We start from the raw sequence: 20,058 nt of genomic DNA on the forward strand, positions 1-20,058 counted from the left end.
TTGTTTTCTTATTTGTTGTTGTGTTTTTTGATTTGTCGTTGTGTTTTCTTATTTGTTGTTGTTTTCTTATTTGTCGTTGTGTTTTCTTATTTGTTGTTGTGTTTTTTGATTTGTCGTTGTGTTTTGCACTTCAAGGCCACCGTACAACCCGAAGAATTCATTTAAACCCATGGGTAACACTTTAACAACGTCAACAAAATAAAGGTTTTCATTTGATGTAGGTCTAGTAAAAGATGCCTGAAGTTATAAAATTTGATTAAATTGCTTGGCGTCACGTCACAGCAGCAGTCCACCCAAAAAGTGAGCTCATCTTCTGATTTTAATCTCAGCTTCATTTCCTGTTTCAGCCTTTTGGCATCACTGCTCTGTTGTTATTGTCAAAGCAGATGCAATCTCCGGATTAAATGGAAAAAAAAGAGAGAGAGAGAAATAATCCTCATAGGTTTTGATTTCATTGAAGTGACGTCACTGTTTACAGCCAGGTTGAAGAGCGACCAAACGCACCATAACACCTCACAGTCACAGTGCGATGTAATGATGGGAAAGCTGATTTGAATCACTTGACATATTGAACGTAGGAAAAGCTGACATCCGTGTGGGAGGATGTCGGTGGCTCAGCAGACACGGGGATGATGATGATGATGATGATGGTTGCCTCCACCTTGGGGGAGGAACCTTCAACGTAACGCAGCGCAAACACACACTCGCTTTGCATTCGCTCTTCCTCCTTCAGCAGCGCTGCGTCTCCAGCATTAATGCAGCCGCAGCCGGGAGATGCTTCACACATGTAACCTCGGCTGGAGATAAAGAGGAAAAACTCACATATCCTGTGGACCGTTTTATTTTTTCCTTTGCTGAATCCGTCGCTGTGAAAACTCTCGAGGATGAACAGTATAAAACATGTGCCCACTCGGGTGAAAAGCAGGCGGACTGAGGCCAACCTGGGAGCTGAGAGGGAGCATTTTGACAAACAGCAGGTGATTTTCAGAGACACTTAATTATCACTGTGGGATGAAACGCTTAGTCAGGCCTGCTGTGGTTGTGCTGCTGGGTGCCTGTAGATGTGTTTGCGTGTGTATGTTGGCCGGAGTGTAAGCCTACATACCGCATAGGCCAAATTTCCACCTGACTAATTGAACCGGTGTTTCGCTCCAACGTGTGACCGTGTTAACTGGTGACTTTCAGCGGTGGGTCGTCGAAGTAAAAAAAAAACTCCGATACAAACGAAACAAGTCTTTGTGTATGACTATTTGCTTAGTTTTATGTCAAAATATAGCTAGGCTACTCATCTGACATGTCTATGATGGAAAACAAACAGGCTTTCATGATGACTCTTTTCGGTTTTGACGGTTATTGTAACTATGACAACCAAAGTCGAATTCGGCTGAAAGTCACCATTTAACAGGGTCGCCAGTGAAAGCGAAACACCTGGGTGAAAAAAATGTTTAAAGCTCCTCTGTTGAACTTTTTGCTTTTATCGATTATGGCGCCCCATGTGGACAAAGTGTTACCTCTTTTGTCTTGAGAAATAATAATCACCCTGGCTGGTGGTCTTGTTTGCTTTTAGTTATAAAGAGGGTTCAATGTCAGTCATAATGAGGTCAAAAAGCCTTAATGTGTGATATAGATGCTATGTGCCTGTGCATCAGAAACACTATGCCTTGCACTCATTTTTAAAACTTAAAATTGGCTTTATCTGGGGAAAATTAGTTAATACGGCTATAGAGACCAACGTTTGTGTAAATCTAGATTGCAAGAGATCTATCTATTTTTCAGTCAATCCTCTGTGTAGTCACACCATTCATACCTCACTGCAGTGTGTCCATTTGTATCATGCTGATCAAGTCCTTCCTGTTGGACCACCTTTGCAGACATTTTTTTTTCCTGGATTAAACTCTTTTGGTTGGATAAAGAGCTTTCATTTTGGGATTTTTTTTACCCTTCTGGTGTAGTATCAAATGTCATTCAGTTGCCTTTGAATGTGTGAACTTAAGGCATAGTTGAGGTGTTGTGTAGGTGGTTTTGGCTTATCCCTCACTGCAGTCATCCAAGTAAACTATGCACTTTTACCACAATAATACACAAGATGCAGGCTTTAAGGTTGACTGGATTGTTGAGGGAAAGCTTGAATCTGTTGAAGACGGTCAGCCTGTCATGTCATGGAGCTGCTGTTTGAAATGAAGCACACACACACACACACACACGACACACCCCACTTTGACTTGGAAACCTGAGACTCAGACGAGGTTGAGTAACTAAGCAAACTGTTAAACAGCTGCCTGGGAGTTCACACACACACACACAGCGCGCTTTCATTATTTTGTTATCTAAGAAGGGCTGAGCTTTTTGCATCGCTTGCACATTTTGTTTTTAAGCAGGTGGAAAGAAGTAGGAGCTGTGGTGTTTCAAACCCGGCTTTTCTGTCCTCTTCTGTAAATTAGAACAGTAAATGGCTCCCAAGTCAGCACAGTTTGGGTTTCAACACTCGCCATTGTTGCCTCAATAGTTCCCCATGCTGTGTGACGAATGTTTCACGGGGAATTTTGCGTGTGAAGGACGAGTGTTAAAGTGTTGGAGCGTATTCAGAAAGAAGCTAAACTAGTTGGATGAAGTGCTTTGAGTGTTTGTTCTTGTTAATATGAATGACCGGTGCAGTGCGCTCAGCTGGAAGCTTTCACTGGGAAACATGCAAATAAAGTGGGCAGTGTAAGGAAGAATCCTGGCTTCTGATTGGCTACTGTCAAACATAAGAGCAGAAGCTTTACTGTACGGCCTCCTGGTCAGCATATCACTACAAGAAAAGATGGGAAATAAGATCTCATAGTTTTCCCTTTTACACCGTTTACACCAGTTTAACACTAATATCTATATTCATTACATTTAGAATCACTGATCATATATTTCTGTATTATTGGCCGTAATTACCTAGCAACCACTTTTTGTGATGTCATGTTCAGGTGGCGAAATTTAAATTAGATTAAAATGTTGTTCAGCTGTTTAAAGGAAGAATAATTTATTCTTTTTTTCACATCTAAATTTGCACCAATTAACTCGAGTGTTGCAGATTGCTAGTTTGAGTTTTATTTGACTGAATCAAAATAGTGTGAAAACACGGCCTTTAAAACCAGTCATCCATCCAATAGAGAAAAAAGTACATGCTGAGGGGCGAGGATAGCCTATAGTGGTTAGTGCGTGTGCCCCATGTACAGAGGCTAAAGTCCTTCAAAGTGGGCAGCCCGGGTTAGAATCCGACCTGTGGCTCCTGTCCCGCATGTCTTTCCCCGCTCTCTCTCTCGCCCTGATTTCTGACTCTGTCCACTGTCCTGTCTTTAAATAAAAACATTTTTAAAATATATATTTTTTAACAAACTGACTCTTAAAGGCTTTATATGCGATCCAGCAGATGTCGCCCTTGAGCACCAGCATGAAACCAAAACAACTCGTGCTGCATTGTTGTGTTAGCATGCTAATGCTAGCGATCTTTATTCTGCTCGTATCTTCACACTGCATGTAAATTTACCTGAAATGAGCGTGATCTAGAAACACAGTTAAGCAGTGAGTACAGTATGTTATTCTTCTTTTCTCTAGTCCCTCAATTAAACAACTTTTATACACGAGGGGAGGAGTCAGCCGGCCGTCCTGGCGATGTAAACAAAGTGAAGATAGGACTCTGAAAACTCTGAAAACATCACAGACAGTGGGACTCGGGTGTTACACCCATTGTAGACAGTCATGACTCACAGAGTTATTTACAGAGGAGATACTTGATTTATATTTCAGTGTGAAAAATCACATATAAAGCCTTTAAGTCATCTTCCTTTTTATTACGATAAATTCAGATGGCTGCGATGTGTTTGTTGCGAGTGCTCATGTTACAATAACGATGAAATTGTAATTCATTTTGCAGCCCTACTTCAGAGGGCTACATGTGACTTTAAAACTCTGAGGACCTTTTAAAGCCTGTAATAAAATAAAGATACAGTAAAGAATACAAACCAGTTTCTTACATTCACTAGAGTCTACAGTAGTAGTATCTGTAGTTTTACTAAAGTAAAGTATGCATACTTTAGTATGGTAGTACTATAGTGGATGTGGAGATTGAGTAATCAAACCTGCTGATTAAAACAGCAAACATGCGACTAACTAAAATGAATGAATCCTAGACTGTAGTTTGTTATTTCTTAACATTCCTGGTAGTGTCTCAGTACTGCTGATTCATCCAGCACGCTGACTGAACTCTTCTGCTCGCCACTCTCTCCTGTGTCCGCTGCTCTTTATGTCGACCTCGATACCAAGGTGAAACGTCTCACACAGCGTCCTGTGTGTGTGTGTGTGTGTGTGTGTGTGTGTGTGTGTGTGTGTGTTTGTGTGTGTTGTGTGTGTGTGTGTGTATATAGTGTGTGTGTAGTGTTTGCTTTCGCTCGCTCATGTTGCCTGAGTGAGCGCCCATGAGAGATGGAGGGGGGATGGGAGGACCGGAGGGTAAACACAGAAAGCTACTGAGTGGGAGTAGACGGGGAATTAAAAGCACTTCGTTTATGATCGTTTAACCGCCTAATAAAGACAACGTTGTTTTAACACTTTTTTTTTTAAGTATGACTTTTTTTTTTCTGCCTCAAACGACACCAAACCCTCATGATTACATTTCTTGTAGAGTCATCACTTAACTTAAAGTTCACATGTAATTCCCATGAATTATTTACACAACATGTTCTCGTGGTGTCCCTTTGCTTTCACTGAATATAGACCCCCATAAAAAGATGCTATCACGGTTTAATCAGATTCCAAAATAAAGACTTTGGTGCGGACATTTTTGTGCCCTGGCTCGTCCAACAGCTCATAATTATGAACATCATGTGAATCACAAGCTAACTGACCGGCGCTTTAATTGGGCTAACAAGGAATCTGGTGACTGGAAACAGTTCATCTTTTGTTGAGTATTTCCCTGAATGTCATAATTTAATCAGATATAAAAGCGAGCCACGACTTCATAACAAGAAAATATCTTAATATGTGACGTTAGCTTTCATTTACCCTCCTGTATGTTGGTTCAATCTAACTGTGTTGTTGCACCTTGAAAGCGCAAACTTTATTCTCTTTATGAGGGGCTGTGGCTCAGTGGTTGAGTTGCTCGTCTCTCTACTGGAAGGTTGGAGGTTCGATCCCCAGGTCCTGCAGGTACAGGTCCAATGTGTCCTTGGACAAGACACTTACGGTGCGGTCACACTGGCCATCCGACTCGACCGCACGTCCCTTTTTCTCTCTCTCTCTCTCTCTCGTCCGCCTGTTTGTAAACTGAGCACGCTTCATAATAACATAAAGCGTGCATGTGTTGTATTACGACGTTACGTACAAGAGGTAATCGTGCTTAAGCAGGGATAGTCCAGTGCAGTGTGACCGCGGGCGGTGCCGGCCAGCGTGGGAGTGGCGCAGCGGGGGGGGCCAATCGTGCTTGAGTACGGCACAGTACAGATGGCCAGTGTGACCGCGCCCTCAGGCACGATTGTTTCTTGCCGTATCTGAGCCAGTTGCTCCGTTCCCTATAGTCCATCATGTGAAACCACCCGTTGTCAGCGTGTGAATATCAGTGAATGGATTAGTTTACACTGATGGACACTTTACAAAGCAGCTTCTGACCTCAGTGAGTGAAACAGGTGTGACCTGTTGTATTAAAATGCTTTGAACACTAGAAAAGCCCCACACAGTCTCAGGTTCATTTACCATTTGATGGAGTATTTATGTTATAGCTGTGTTGTCATCTTAGCCTCCCAGTCTTCAGGTTTCTTGTTGACAAATATGTGATAGAAAAGGTTTGTTTGTTGATTTAGCATGTAGCATACTGTCTTAGCTCCTTTAGCATTAAATCAGTCGGCAGATCTCAGGATCTTTCACTTGAGAAAACAAACAGGAATACAGGGACTGCTTTCTCTGCCTGGAGAGTGCTTCTCTATAAATATTACATCTCAAAGAGGTTTTTGTTTGTGTGGAATACAGAGTGCATCACCTTGACCATGTGTAGTCTCCTTCCTGATTGGACAGATGAGAAAGTCAACGGGAGACAAGACTGGATATACGCAGTGTCTGATCATGTTTAGATCGATCGCTTGAGAAAACAAGAGAGGAGAGAGCAACACAAATAGAATTTAATAAAGTACCAAAATAACTGTAAAATAGAGGAAAATGAAATGAAGCCAATGTGGAAGTGCAAAAAAAACTGCAGTTCCCTGATTGTCCACCTGAGGCTAACTACAGATCCAAAGAGCTCTTTTTTGATTGGTTCACACTGTACAGAGGCGGGGTTTCTTTTAATAATTCATCTGCTTTGAAGGCTACGAGATATGTTAATGTTACATAATAATAATAATAATAAAGAGGCTGGGTCACCTGATCAAGACAGATCATTGGTACACATTCTCAGCTCTCAGTCTAGCTTTGAAGACTGAACTATAAGAAGTGTTTTCTCTTATATAATACAAAAGTGGAATTGTTGGCTTTCTTCTTTGTGCTATATGTTAGCTACCTCACCTCGTGTGTTAGTGAGCTGTGGTGGTTAAGTCTGTTTGTGTCCCTGTCAGCCAGATCCCCTGCAGCAGTCTGCTGAATTAAGCTGATAAGGAGCCGCAATAAGTGCTCTTGTCTTGGTGCATTACGTCCGACAGGAAGCAGCTCAGGTGTGTAGCGTTGAAGCTTCCACCTTAACTTGTAGCACGTGAGAGCGCTGGTGAAACGCGGCGATGACGAGGTGAGCAGAGAGGTTTGGGAGCGAGGACTGTGGAGCGGGTGTGTGTGGATACAGTAATGCTCACTGGCAGTAGGCCTTATGGCGGGCCTGAGGGATTAAGTCCAAGCTTTGCCCCCCCTCCCCTCTCTCACTTCTCCTCTCTCACTGCTGCTCGAGGATTTACCGACGCTTGAACCAGATGCAGCATTAACTTGTCCGGCTGCCACACGGTCGACGCTGTCAGCATGTCTGAAAAGCTTCGGAGGAAATTCTCAATCTCTGTTAGTATACAAACTTTTGGATTTTACCTTTTTGACCACGGCGCGAAGGAGATGGTATCAAGAGTGTGTTTGTGTGACCCTGTGTGTAGGTAGATGTGAGCCGTGATAGTGAGACGGCGTGTTGTGTACAAGCAGAGATTTAAAGAATTGTCAAAGTAGAATAGAAGTTAGATCAACAAGCTGACTCGTAACATTTAGTGGATTGACAAATCTGACGCAGGATTGTACAAAACAAACTTTCACCGGTTGCTGAACCTTTAAAAATACGGTTTGCATTTTGAGTAATCTTAAAATCCTGAGCAGTTGTAATCTAGCTTTTTAATGGAAATGCGACAAAGACAGTAGCCTATAATTACAGTCTAATTTTTCCAATTCATATTTTATCTCACAGGCTTCACTAACTTCATTGTGATATTTAGTCAGGCTCATTTGGTTCTTAATCATTTAATTCAATTAAGTACATACGTTAAGTAAGTCTGACCTTGAATGGTTGGTTAAGATTTGCATTTCACAGTCAAACGACTTGATTTGTCTCAAATACAGACGCCTGTACCCGTGAGATACCCACTGCATGTGTAGGGTTGGGGCGAAACGTTGGGATGATTCTAGGGGCCCTTGACTGATGGGGGGCCTTAAAGATCATCATGTCCCAATTTCTTTAAAAAAAGAGACGAGAGAAGGCGAAGATGCGTCAACAGTGTGACATCTCATTTTACTCTAAGGAAGGTGCACCTGGACTATGAGTGGTGGGAACTGACCTGATGGTTTTATCCACTTGAAATAAACTAGTTTTGCTTCCCTAACATAAATGACTGCATCTATTCTTTTACAGACATGTTCTGGTTCTCTTGTTTTCTAAGCCAACATGTGATCAATGCAGGCAAACTTTTAGCAGAATGTTGGGTCCATATCTGCAGTGAGTTATATTTTTAGGGTTGGTGTGGTTCGAGGTTGTGAAGTGGTGGGCCTAATGTGATATTTTTCTCGGCGATGAATTTGTGGGCTTGTTATAACTTTTTATTAGAGGAACAGGACAGTGGATGGAGTCTGAAAACAGGGAGAGAGATTAAGTAGAGAATGACTTTTGAACCCAGGCCGCCCGCTTGGAGGACTACAGCCTCTGTACATGGGAAATAGTAAACAGACTTTTTTAAAATTTATTTTTAATTTAACCAGGTTGGTCCCATTGAGATTAAAAACCTCTTTTTCAAGGGAGACCTGGCCGAGACAGCAGCAGCAAAAAACACAAAGTTACAGACGGAAATACAACAAGAGACACAGTTTACAATTTACAAAGCACAACATGTTGGATTAAAATAGAAACATACGAGTCATATCTGGGAATCAGTTGTTCAAACAGCCGAGCTAAAACATCGACATCCTATAGAATCTGCTTCCATGTCTTTCATTTTAGATTTAAAAACATTTAAGGACACCAGGTCCTTGAGCTTTAAGTCATTCTGCAACAGATTCCAGGCTGAGGGTGCAGAATACCCAGAAGCCCTTGGGCTTTCTGTCCGAGCGTTTGGGACAGGGACAGGGACTTGAGCTTGTATAGTTCTTTTCTAGTCTTTTGACTACTCAAAGCACTTTTTACACTGCAGGTCTCACCTACACATTCACACACTGATGACAGAGGCTGCTGAGTAAAGAGTCCATCAGTATTAACTCATCCAGTCATAAACATTCACACGGTGCTGACGCGACAGCGGGAACAACTTGGGGTTAAGTGTCCTGTCCAAAGACACATCGACATGTAGCTGCAGGAGCTGGGCATCAAACCCCAGACCCTATGACTGAGAGACAACAGACCCTTACCACTTAGCCACAGCCGCCCCACGGCGCGTGCAAACTAGCCTCCAGTGCTTCGGTGCCCCCACTGTAATTTTTTGCAATGGTGCCAAAAATCCCAGTTGGCACCTGTGTGAACATTATGAGTAGGAATCACACGATGGGATATTGAATACATGGAGCACGATAACCATAATGCCACGGTACAGCCGTGCTTAGATCAGTGATTTATACCAAGACAGTCACATTAATCAATCAGTCATTATCAATAAAGACCGTGTGCAGAAACCTCGAGCCGAACCAGAACCATGATGAACAGATATCTGAGACATGTGCTGGGATTGGAAAGTGGGATAGAGGGAGATGCAGAAAGAAAGACAGACATGGAGACAAATAAAGCAACAAATACAACAACCAATTAAACATCAATAATAAGATATCTGAATACCTGAAGAACATAAAACACTCCTAAAAAGGTAAAGAGCAGGATTAAAGTATTTATTCATTTTAATCTGGTGTCAGTTTACCTCTCATCACGCTTCAACGTCTTCTCACACTATCCTGCTCTCTTCTTCTACTACCTTTATCCTGCTCTCTTCTTCTACTACCTTTATCCTGCTGTCTTCTTCTACTACCTTTATCCTGCTCTCTTCTTCTACTACCTTTATCCTGCTGTCTTCTTCTACTACCTTTATCCTGCTCTCTTCTTCTACTACCTTTATCCTGCTGTCTTCTTCTACTACCTTTATCCTGCTCTCTTCTTCTACTACCTTTATCCTGCTCTCTTCTTCTACTACCTTTATCCTGCTCTCTTCTTCTACTACCTTTATCCTGCTCTCTTCTTCTTCTACTACCTTTATCCTGCTCTCTTCTTCTTCTACTACCTTTATCCTGCTCTCTTCTTCTACTACCTTTATCCTGCTCTCTTCTTCTTCTACTACCTTTATCCTGCTCTCTTCTTCTACTACCTTTATCCTGCTCTCTTCTTCTACTACCTTTATCCTGCTCTCTTCTTCTACTACCTTTATCCTGCTCTCTTCTTCTACTACCTTTATCCTGCTCTCTTCTTCTTCTACTACCTTTATCCTGCTCTCTTCTTCTTCTACTACCTTTATCCTGCTCTCTTCTTCTACTACCTTTATCCTGCTCTCTTCTTCTTCTACTACCTTTATCCTGCTCTCTTCTTCTACTACCTTTATCCTGCTCTCTTCTTCTACTACCTTTATCCTGCTCTCTTCTTCTACTACCTTTTATCCTGCTCTCTTCTTCTACTACCTTTATCCTGCTCTCTTCTTCTACTACCTTTATCCTGCTCTCTTCTTCTTCTACTACCTTTATCCTGCTCTCTTCTTCTACTACCTTTATCCTGCTGTCTTCTTCTACTACCTTTATCCTGCTGTCTTCTTCTACTACCTTTATCCTGCTCTCTTCTTCTTCTACTACCTTTATCCTGCTCTCTTCTTCTACTACCTTTATCCTGCTCTCTTCTTCTTCTACTACCTTTATCCTGCTGTCTTGTTCTTCTACTACCTTTATCCTGCTCTCTTCTTCTACTACCTTTATCCTGCTCTCTTCTTCTACTACCTTTATCCTGCTCTCTTCTACTACCTTTATCCTGCTGTCTTCTTCTACTACCTTTATCCTGCTGTCTTCTTCTACTACTTTTATCCTGCTGTCTTCTTCTACTACCTTTATCCTGCTCTCTTCTTCTACTACTTTTATCCTGCTCTCTTCTTCTTCTACTACCTTTATCCTGCTGTCTTCTTCTTCTACTACCTTTATCCTGCTGTCTTCTTCTTCTACTACCTTTATCCTGCTGTCATCTTCTTCTTCTTCTTCTACTTTTATCCTGCTCTCTTCTTCTACTACCTTTATCCTGCTGTCATCTTCTTCTTCTTCTACTTTTATCCTGCTCTCTTCTTCATCTACCTTCATCCTGTGCCTTCTTTTACTACTTTTATCTTGTTCTCTTCTACTATTTTTATCCTGCTGTCCTCTTTGTATTATGCTCCTTAACTTCTGTTCATGTCACCTTCACTCATATAATAAGTGCCACCATGAGGAGTCATGAAGTGATGTGCAGTTTCCAGGGAGATCTTTTTAGAGCTCTGTATGTTCTTCATTAAATTCTCAATATTTGGCACCATTGGTTCAATAATTGTATCATACAAGCCAGAACAATCATATCTTGCCTCATCAATATTTTGAGGAATATGTTGACTAATTTCCGAGGTTGTCCTGAGCATGGGAATGTAAGTCTTTATCTGAGAGCTCCAGAAAGTGACACTGTAAATGTTTATTGTTTGAAATACAGCACGCAATCCACCGATCATGTGCTTTATAAACTGTTTGCAGTATTTGGTCACCTTCACTGTTTGTCCTGCCATCGACTTCCTCCTCTCCGTCGTCCTCCTCGCTCTCTCCCTGCGCTCTGACTGACAGGCATCCTGAATGTACCCCGAGCGTCTCCCTGCAGCCTTCCCTGCTCAGCGGCCATCTGTTGAGGCCTCAGTGCCAGCCTCTGTGTGCCAGAGCCCGCGCCCCCATCCAACCCAATCTTCTCCCCCAGCTGTCGGCCTTCCTCCTCCAAACAAACCCCTCATTGTCACACAGGCCCGCGTGCTCGCCCACCGCACTCGCCCTGAGTAAACGAGGAACGAGCAGTTCATTTGCGTCAGAAGCAGGCGGGGGGGGGGGGGGTCTTCTATTAACCAGCAAACCTCTCTCTCACTTTGAACGCCACAGTAGCCCTTCTGTCCTCTGTTGCATGGCCAAGTTTGTTTTAGCGGTTATGTGTGTGTGGGAACGAGAGTGGGTGGTTACTCCAGGTTTCTGTTGTGTATTTAGGGACTTCTGTGGGATTAGCTTTCCCTGCTAGTGATGTGTGATTACGTTTCAAAGATGTGACACGGGGTCTAAAGAGGTGAACACAACACAAGACAATCAGGCCGATGCATGATTCACCTCATCGACAAAACCGAGCTAAGTCATGATTTCCTGACAGTTCTAAAGATTGTCTTGGATTTTCCTGTGGTGTGAGGACTTTTATGGTGTCTTATGTTGTGGCTGCGCCGATCTCAAAATGCATAAATTCAACTTATTTAATATTTACTTTGATCTCGGAGTCGCCGGTAGCGTAGTTGTTTGTGCACCCCATGTTTGGAGGCGGTAGTCCTCCAAGCGGACGGCCCGGGTTCTAATCAGACATGTGGCTTCTTTCATGATGTCGTTCCCCGCTATGTCTGATTTCTGACTCTATCCACTGTCCTATCTCTACAATAAAGGCATAAAAAGCCCTGCGAACATAATTGTCGGGGAGGAAGAATCAGAGGTCAAATCGGCCCGATTATCCTGCAGAGTGAGCCAGACTTAAGAGAATGTAAAATAAATCAAAATTCAAGCCTACGTTTTGAGGCTGATATCAAAGAACCAGACTTCTCTTAGATATCATGATGTCACGTTTCATGCTGTAAGAGACTTAAGCCATATTCACACATGCGCAAAACTCCTGAACACTCGCTGCATGTGTGAACACAAAATGACCTTATCCAGACTTGTTCCTGCCAGGCCTCTGGTAAACATTCTGCAAGTAGAGACGGGGTGAGTCGATGTGTAAACACAGCAGGAAGCAGGAAGGGGTGATGACGTTTATATCCTGCAACTAGTGCTTTGTTTTTCTTTTAATTAAGATCCTTGTTCTTCAAGACCCCCCCTCCCCCCATCTTAGGTTTATACTGTAAAGACATCCAATTGCACAAAGCATTAATATAATGCAAAAACAGTCATCATACAGTAGGGTCAGACTCTTGTTTCTTCTTCGTCTGCCATCTTGTTGGGAGGAGAAGCCGAGGGCCGATTCTAACCCACAGCCGCTGCAAAGACGTCTTATTAAACGCTCTTTTCCAGAGTGAGCGGACACGACGAACAGACGGTTTAAAGACATCACAGCAACGCAAGGCGTAGTGACTCCTGGTTCTTCTGGAGAACTCTGCGAGCTGACCAGAGTCGTAGTGCTTTGCTGCTGTAACAATGTAAATTTCCCCATCGTGGGATAAATGAAGGATTATCTTATCTTATCTTATCTTGGAGATTTTATCACAGTTACAGTGACTTCTTCCACAGCGTCTTTTATACGTCATGTCTCGCCTCCTGAGATTGGGAATATCTTCCGCTGTGAGGGACGTGTGTGTGTGGAAGAGGAACTCTGGGAACATTTTCAGAGGCTGGTGGTTTTGAAAGCTCGGGTCAAGAAAAGAGCTTTACAGTTCTGAAATAGAATCTGAGATTGAAGATGTTGCTGCTGTTAGTGCTTAAACTGTACGCTGGATTAATGTCTTATGTAATACTGATGCTGACACAATGAGGTCAAACAGATGTATTCAAGGAGACGGGGCACTTGAGAAAACATCGTTGTTTTATTTACATCTTACTTTTTCCTGTTTTGCTGCAGATAAGAATATTTTTTTAACACTATTAGCAAAATATTTCTTTTGAATAATCAAGGCTGAGCATCATGGGGAGGTCAGCAGTGAGGTTTATTTGTTCCTGAACAGCGCCCGTCTAAAGGTTTTTACAGAAACAAACTAGCAGGTGTGGTTGATTGAAACCCCTCAGTAGGACAGAGGACCGTACAGTTAAAGGTTTTCCCTGACTGAATATTTTTAGCGCACTTCCTTCCAACAAAACAAAACACAACACTGCACCCTTTTGAGACCCAAGGCGGGGCACGCTGAACTGTTTTTTGAAGCTGCAGTGAGCGGTGGGTGGTGTCACAGTTAGTCCGGGGGTAATTGCTTCGTCTGGCTTCAGCTTTGATCGTTATGTAATTGTTGTGTTTTCAGCGAGTCACTGATTCACATCTCAAAGGAGACGTCACTTTGCTCCGCTGAGGATGTAGATCTCAGCACGAGATTAAAAGCGTTAAAACAAACTGAATTTGAAAAAGAAGAAAAGAAAGGGTAGAAGGATAAACATTAACAATCTTCAGGGAGTATAGAAATATAGATTAGAATTATCTTTTTTTTAAAGTGTGTTTGGGGCTTTTTTTTTTTGTCTTTTATTAGAGATGACAGCTGAAGAGAGAAAGCAGGGGGACGACATGCAGCATTCTAACCCACGACCGCTACAAAGAGGACTAATTAAACGCTCTTTTCCAGAGCTCAGTGCAGACACGATGAATATACAGTTTAAAGACATCACAGGAGCACAAGGCGTAGTGGATCTGGTTCTTTTAGAGAAGAATTTAAACTTAAACTTTAAACTGCAGAGTCTTACCTTCCCACTCAAAGTCTTTACACCTCCACTTTTCAACAATCACAATAAGGACGCTCCAATCGTAACATATTTGTAGAATTATCTTAAGTTCGTCTCCTTATTTTCTGAATGTTCAGTGATACATTTTCTTTCTGTGAGCTTCAGCTTGTTTCTTTGGTGCGATGTTTTTTCTTTGATGTAAGAGAGATTAAAAAAGAGCGCTCTGGTGCTTCATGGTGTTCTGTACCTGAGCTTCACTGAAGTAGCTGAATGTTAATGGGGATCCTGCAGCAGTTCAGAGATCCAGACTCCAGACTGTGTTTGTGTGTCGCTCCCTTCCTGCTCCTCTTCAGCCACACTTGTTTTACCTGCTGAGCCGGTTACAGATCTGTGTGTGTGTCTTGTGCCTCAGGTGACGATCACTCTCTGTTAGACTCTGTTTTTAAAACATGCTAACTTTGGATTCACCACCTTTTGACCTGAGCTCACATGAAGCTACATTTACGACACATTCATTTGACTTTTCCACACAGATGATTCGATAGGCGTTTACCCCCGAGTTTTTGTGAAGAAAAAAAAGGTTTGAGACTCAATCACAGTCATAAACCTGACTCTTCCTGGTCAGGAGAAATCCAGCTTATCACAAGATGAGAGCTGACAGTCAGTCTGTGCAGCAGAGAGAGAGTGAACAGAGTCATTGTTTGAGTCATTCTGCTCATTCCAGTGCAGCGTGTTATCTTCTCTTTGACTTCTCATATTTGTTTGTAACGTCTATTTTTAAAGCCTACGGCTGTGTGGGTGAAGAACTGAGACGTCCAAGTCCAAAGATTAACTCTTCTTCTTTCCTCCTTTTCTTTCAGCTGAGCAGCATCAGCAAAGCCATCAACTCGGCTGAGACGCCTGTGAAGGAGAAACATGCACGACGTATCCTTTAAAAAACTGCTGATGATTGTCATGGATACGTACCTTTGCATGACAACCTGTAAGCTCCTTTATATTTCAGTTACTCTTTTCAGACAGAGAAGGTTGATATCTTTTGTCTTTATCTCTTGTGAGTAGGGCTGGGAAACGTTATCAAGATCAAAATGTTCATTTCAGTCGATATCGATAACGACAAATGTTGATGATTTTTGCTCCTCAGTGAAAGTTGAAGAAACCAGATGGTTAATTGTCAGAAGAAGACAAACTCTACTTGAACAGAGGAACATTTCACCATCATAAGCAATGTTTTTGTGGTGGTTTAAATCTATCAAACTTTTCTTTAGAACATTTGTTATATTTATATTGAGAAAAATCACATCGCGGTAAATGTTGAGTTGAAGCGCGTTGTTGTAACCTGAAGGAGAACGTGTTGATTTGCATTTATAGGGACGGAAATTAAAGTAAAATAAGCTTTGGTTTGATTACATGTAGCTAACGGACTAATCGACTGGGGTCTGTATTCACACGTCGCCCAGACGTACTTGTCAATACAGTTAAGGAGCGCAATTATATGATCATGAAACAGCACATTAGGAGATGTTAATGTTATTATTTGATGTATTTTGGAGCAGGATATTGGTGCCTAAAGGAAATGTAGAGTCCAGGGAGACAAAGGCTGATTTATTTAATGCAAATATAAAACAGGGTAATGATTAAGAGTTGTCAAATGTGGATAAAGTAATGTGATACAAGAGATAAAAACTCAAACGCTTCCTGGAAACTGAGCTTTCATTTCCTCCATCAGCTCTTTGTGAGTGTGTGCTTCCTTAACAGAACATCAGGAATCATCCTGGGGACTCACAGGGAGAAGGGAGCCTACACCTTCTGGTCCTACGCTCTGGGTTTCCCTCTCGCCAGCAGCTCCATCCTCAGCTGGAAGTTCTGCCACGTACTGCACAAAGTCCTGCGGGACGGCCACCGCAACGTAAGACCCCCGAGAGACCCTCAGTCACTGCCCTTTTCCATTCTGTGTTACCAGGACGATATTTTTTAAGTTTAGGTGTTGTTGAGTTGTCAAAGAGTGGAAAGCTGATGTATCACTAGTTCAACTTAAAGCTGGGAAATACATCATTTCTGCATTAGAAAAAACTACAAATCAGTCCCTGCAGGAAGTTGCAATGTAAGCAAATGCATGCACATTCGACCAATCCTCCGTTTTTGTGACCTTGCCTTAAAAGCTGCTGCAATATCAGGCACTTAATGCCGCAATAATCCCTGAAAAAGTCCACAAAATCCTGGAGGGTTTGTAATATTATGTCTCATAATACATTGAAAAATGGCTTCATTTTTATTTGCACAGTAAGGATGTGTCCTAAAGGAGAAAAAAGAAGTTACTTTATTTGTGCCCGTAGGTAAATTTGGTTGCACACGGAGTCACTTAATACAACACAGACATAAAACATACAAAGAGCAAATGCACAGTTCATTTCTTAATGTAACCACAGCCTTTTGTTTTCCTGGTGAATCTGCAGCGATTGTAAGTTGTTACTAGAGTTATTTATTGACGCTGTCCGCCTGCACAGGTCCTCCAAGACTGCATGAGACATCACAGCTCTCTAGTTGAAATTGGGCAACTATGGGTGAGTCATTGCATCACTTTTTATTTGCTTCTGCTTATTTTTGAAGGTTTGAATTAATGTGCAAAAAATAATAATAATAATGATAATGGTGCATTTGTTGTTAACTTGGACGTTCTGTTAAAGGTTATTCATGTCACTTCAGGAAGGCAAAATGGAAGCTATAACTTGATGACATCAGTATTTAAAATCTGTTTTTTAAAGTCATTTTTCTCTCGTCCGCTCCTCTCCAGAGCAACCTCCACGACAGATACGGACAGCTGGTGGCTCTGTACACCAAGCTGCTCTGCACTAAAATGGAGTTTCATGTGAAGGTAAGAACGTCCTCTCTGATGTCTCGCACCAGATGATGAAATGTTCAAAGGAGCCCCGTGGATTAGAGCATGCTGACCTTACTGGATTAGTAATGATGTATTCTGTACACACATGTTAAATTAATTAACCAGCAGGCTGCCGTTGATGTTTACATTGTAAGGCTACATCGTTCTTCTTCTCTTTGTTGGATTCTCATCCCCGTTAAACCTTAACAATCTGAACACAAGCACAGTGTTAGTGGTGAGATCTTTGCTGGAGGAGTGATTACAGTCGATGCTCGTGCACCGGTCACAGTTTATAAATGTCACCGCCCCCTCCCTCTCGCTCGAGATGACGTCTCCTGATTATATCCTGCTGTGTTCTCACATCAGCTCAACCGGACTTTCTGTGGAAAAATACGAGGAGGGGCGTGCATGAGAAACTCCAGATATAAAGTCTGAGTGGAAAAATGTGGCTGTTTGCGTTCACACATTCAGCTCTTCCTGAAAATATCAGGTGTGAAAGCACGTGTAGAGGGGAGGAGACGAGACTGGGACGAGTGCGGTGGTGTTAGTTTTCCTGCTTCATGTGCAAATAACTAAGGTCAACACGTCTTAGTATACAGGGTTCCTTTTTAAAAACATGTAATGGATGAATGAGCGAAATGTGAATGGCGCTTAAACCTCCAATGTGTCTCTCTGCAGCACTCGGAAATCCCACCAAACCTGGAGGTCACGGATGAAGTCCTGGAGCGCACTGCGGGAACAGATGTTAATAATGTGTGAGTGTCTAAAACGCTGCAGCCATGAATCTAAATCTCTGTCAGTCGTAAGCACATCAGCTGCCATCGGAACAAAACCAGGAAGAAAGCGACGAGCCCTGCCTCCTTGTTTAATTTCACAGGGTCACGTCGTCATTGTGTCTCCGTGGGGCCTCTTCTCTGTCTAACCGAGGTATCGACTTCTCCCCCGCAGGTTCCAGCTCACAGTGGAGGTGTTCGATTACTTGGACGCGGAGCTGCGGCTGGCAGAGACAGGTGAAAAACAAAACTCCGCCCACCATTTTCCTCATCCGTCTCTCACAAGGAAGAGAAACTTGAGCTACAGTAGAGTCCTGCTGACATTATCTATTTATGTGCAAAAGCCAGGAGGCCTTTACAGAAATGTCATTGTTAGCAACTCTTGTCCTGCCTGTTTTCACATTCACTAGCCCGCTACAGGAACGTTTTTCATCTCATGACTTCATGTTTCATCACTTTAGCTTCCTGTGTTTTTATCTGAGGAGGAAATGTCTGTAATTAGACAACATTTATTTGATTTCCTTTAGTTTAGATGAGACGACGTGCTGCTCTCAGGCGTGCAGGGTGGAGGTCCAGGATCATGTGTCAACACCAATATGCAGCTGAACTCTAAACGGAGTGAACTTTAGTCTAAATGTAGATTTTCTCTCAGTCTCAGAAATATGTTTTTAGATTAATTTGCACAAAAGGCCTCATTCACAATAATCATTTCACCACCACAAGTTTTCCCTTTAATTTATGAGAAAGCTCCTTTAGAAAAGTCTAAATCAGTGGTTCTCAACTGGTGGTTTGGGACCTAAAAGTGGGACTTTCTGCAGGATGAGAATGTGTGCCTGGAAAAGAAAATACTTTCCAAAAGTCCATGAAGTGCTTTTTTGTTCTGTCACCTGTTCTCTACCGTCTGAGGTCCAAACTGAACTATCTTTCATTAGATAAATCTGATTGGTTGAAAAAAATTGGATGTTTGGGTCGTGATTGTTGGTGAAGGAGTTGTTGGCGGGTCCTGAGGCTTGACCAGTTGAGAATCACTGGTCTCAATCAAAACATTCAATGACTTTACCTTTAGCTTTAGAGAGCGGCAGGGTAACGTAATTAAAGAAGAAGAACGAGTTTGTTGTTTGATGAAATTAGAATGAGATTCATTTTCTGTGTTTCTGTCCCATCTATGACGACATTTTTTTTTTTTAAAGTGTCTTCCATTAATGGTGATTTCTTCTCGTTAGATGGTTATGAACAACCTGAGTTGTGCTTTAGAAGAAGAAACCTTTTTTTGTAGCAGATTTTATTTGCAAAGCATGCTGGGAGAAAAGACTTAAGACGTAGCTGTGAAAGGAGCGTGCAACTTTGTAATGTTATGAAATGTTGAACCACTGCAACTGAATTTCTAATGTCTTATAAACCTGTGAGGGTTGGGCACTTAGTGTGCATGACACATAAATAAAATACTATCGATCAATCTTACTTCCTCTGTGGTTAGCTAGGTGTTCAAGTACCAGAAGAACTAACTGAATGTTTGCTTGACCTGCAGTTGATCAGACAGTGGCAGTAGTAGTCCTTCATTGGGATTCTTTACAGTGCAAATGTTTTAAAGAGTAGACGATATTTTCACCCTGAGTTGCAGCTATCAGGTACCCAGACAGAAGAGTCACTCAGGGATTCCTAACATCGACCTTTTGCTCCTCTCTGACTTTCTCCACAGTGATGCGACAGCTCAACACATCCATCGCCATCTCCACCCTCACGTCAGGCCAGTGTCGGCTGTCTCCACTCATCCAAGTGATCCAGGACTGCAGTCACCTCTACCACTTCACCGTCAAGCTGCTGTTCAAGCTGCACGCCTGTAAGAACAGTCGTTACTCGTTTAAGTGCAGATAACCCTTTAAAGTCTTTATATGTGATTTTTCACACTTAAATGTAGAAATCAAGTATATCCTCTGAAAATAACTCTGTGAGTCATGACTGTCTACAATGGGTGTAACACCCGAGTCCCACTGTCTGTGATGTTTTCAGAGGTCTATCTTCAGTTTGTTAACATCGCCCGGACGGCCGGCTGACTCCTCCCCTAGTGTATAAAAGTTGTTTAATTGAGGGACTAGAGAAAAGAAGAATAACATACTGTACTCACTGCTTAACTGTGTTTCTAGATCACGCTCATTTCAGGTAAATTTACATGCAGTGTGAAGATACGAGCATAATAAAGATCGCTAGCATTAGCATGCTAACACAACAATGCAGCGCAAGTTGTTTTGATTTCATGCTGGTGCTCAAGGGCGACATCTGCTGGATGAAAAAATCACATATAAAGCCTTTAAACTCTTTGATTTCATCATTTCTCAAAACATTGCCTTCTCATTAAATCTG

The 20,058-nt window shown here is 42.2% G+C and overlaps 1 protein-coding gene across 2 annotated transcripts in view; it reads left to right on the forward strand.

Annotated features, from left to right (window-relative positions):
• Positions 1–532: 532 nt before the first annotated feature.
• The window catches only part of hip1rb (huntingtin interacting protein 1 related b), a 36,185-nt gene continuing 16,659 nt past the window's right edge, over positions 533–20,058 (forward strand). For both annotated transcript variants that reach the window (XM_061039254.1, XM_061039256.1), the window contains exons 1-8: positions 533–977; positions 14,907–14,970; positions 15,810–15,952; positions 16,551–16,607; positions 16,838–16,918; positions 17,603–17,679; positions 17,873–17,934; positions 19,397–19,537. In XM_061039254.1, coding sequence (XP_060895237.1) covers positions 885–977; positions 14,907–14,970; positions 15,810–15,952; positions 16,551–16,607; positions 16,838–16,918; positions 17,603–17,679; positions 17,873–17,934; positions 19,397–19,537 — 718 coding nt within the window. In that variant the 5' untranslated portion in view covers positions 533–884. The remainder of the gene's footprint in view (positions 978–14,906; positions 14,971–15,809; positions 15,953–16,550; positions 16,608–16,837; positions 16,919–17,602; positions 17,680–17,872; positions 17,935–19,396; positions 19,538–20,058) is intronic.

This window comes from Labrus mixtus, chromosome 5, assembly GCF_963584025.1.
Source record: "Labrus mixtus chromosome 5, fLabMix1.1, whole genome shotgun sequence".
Taxonomy (NCBI): domain Eukaryota; kingdom Metazoa; phylum Chordata; class Actinopteri; order Labriformes; family Labridae; genus Labrus; species Labrus mixtus.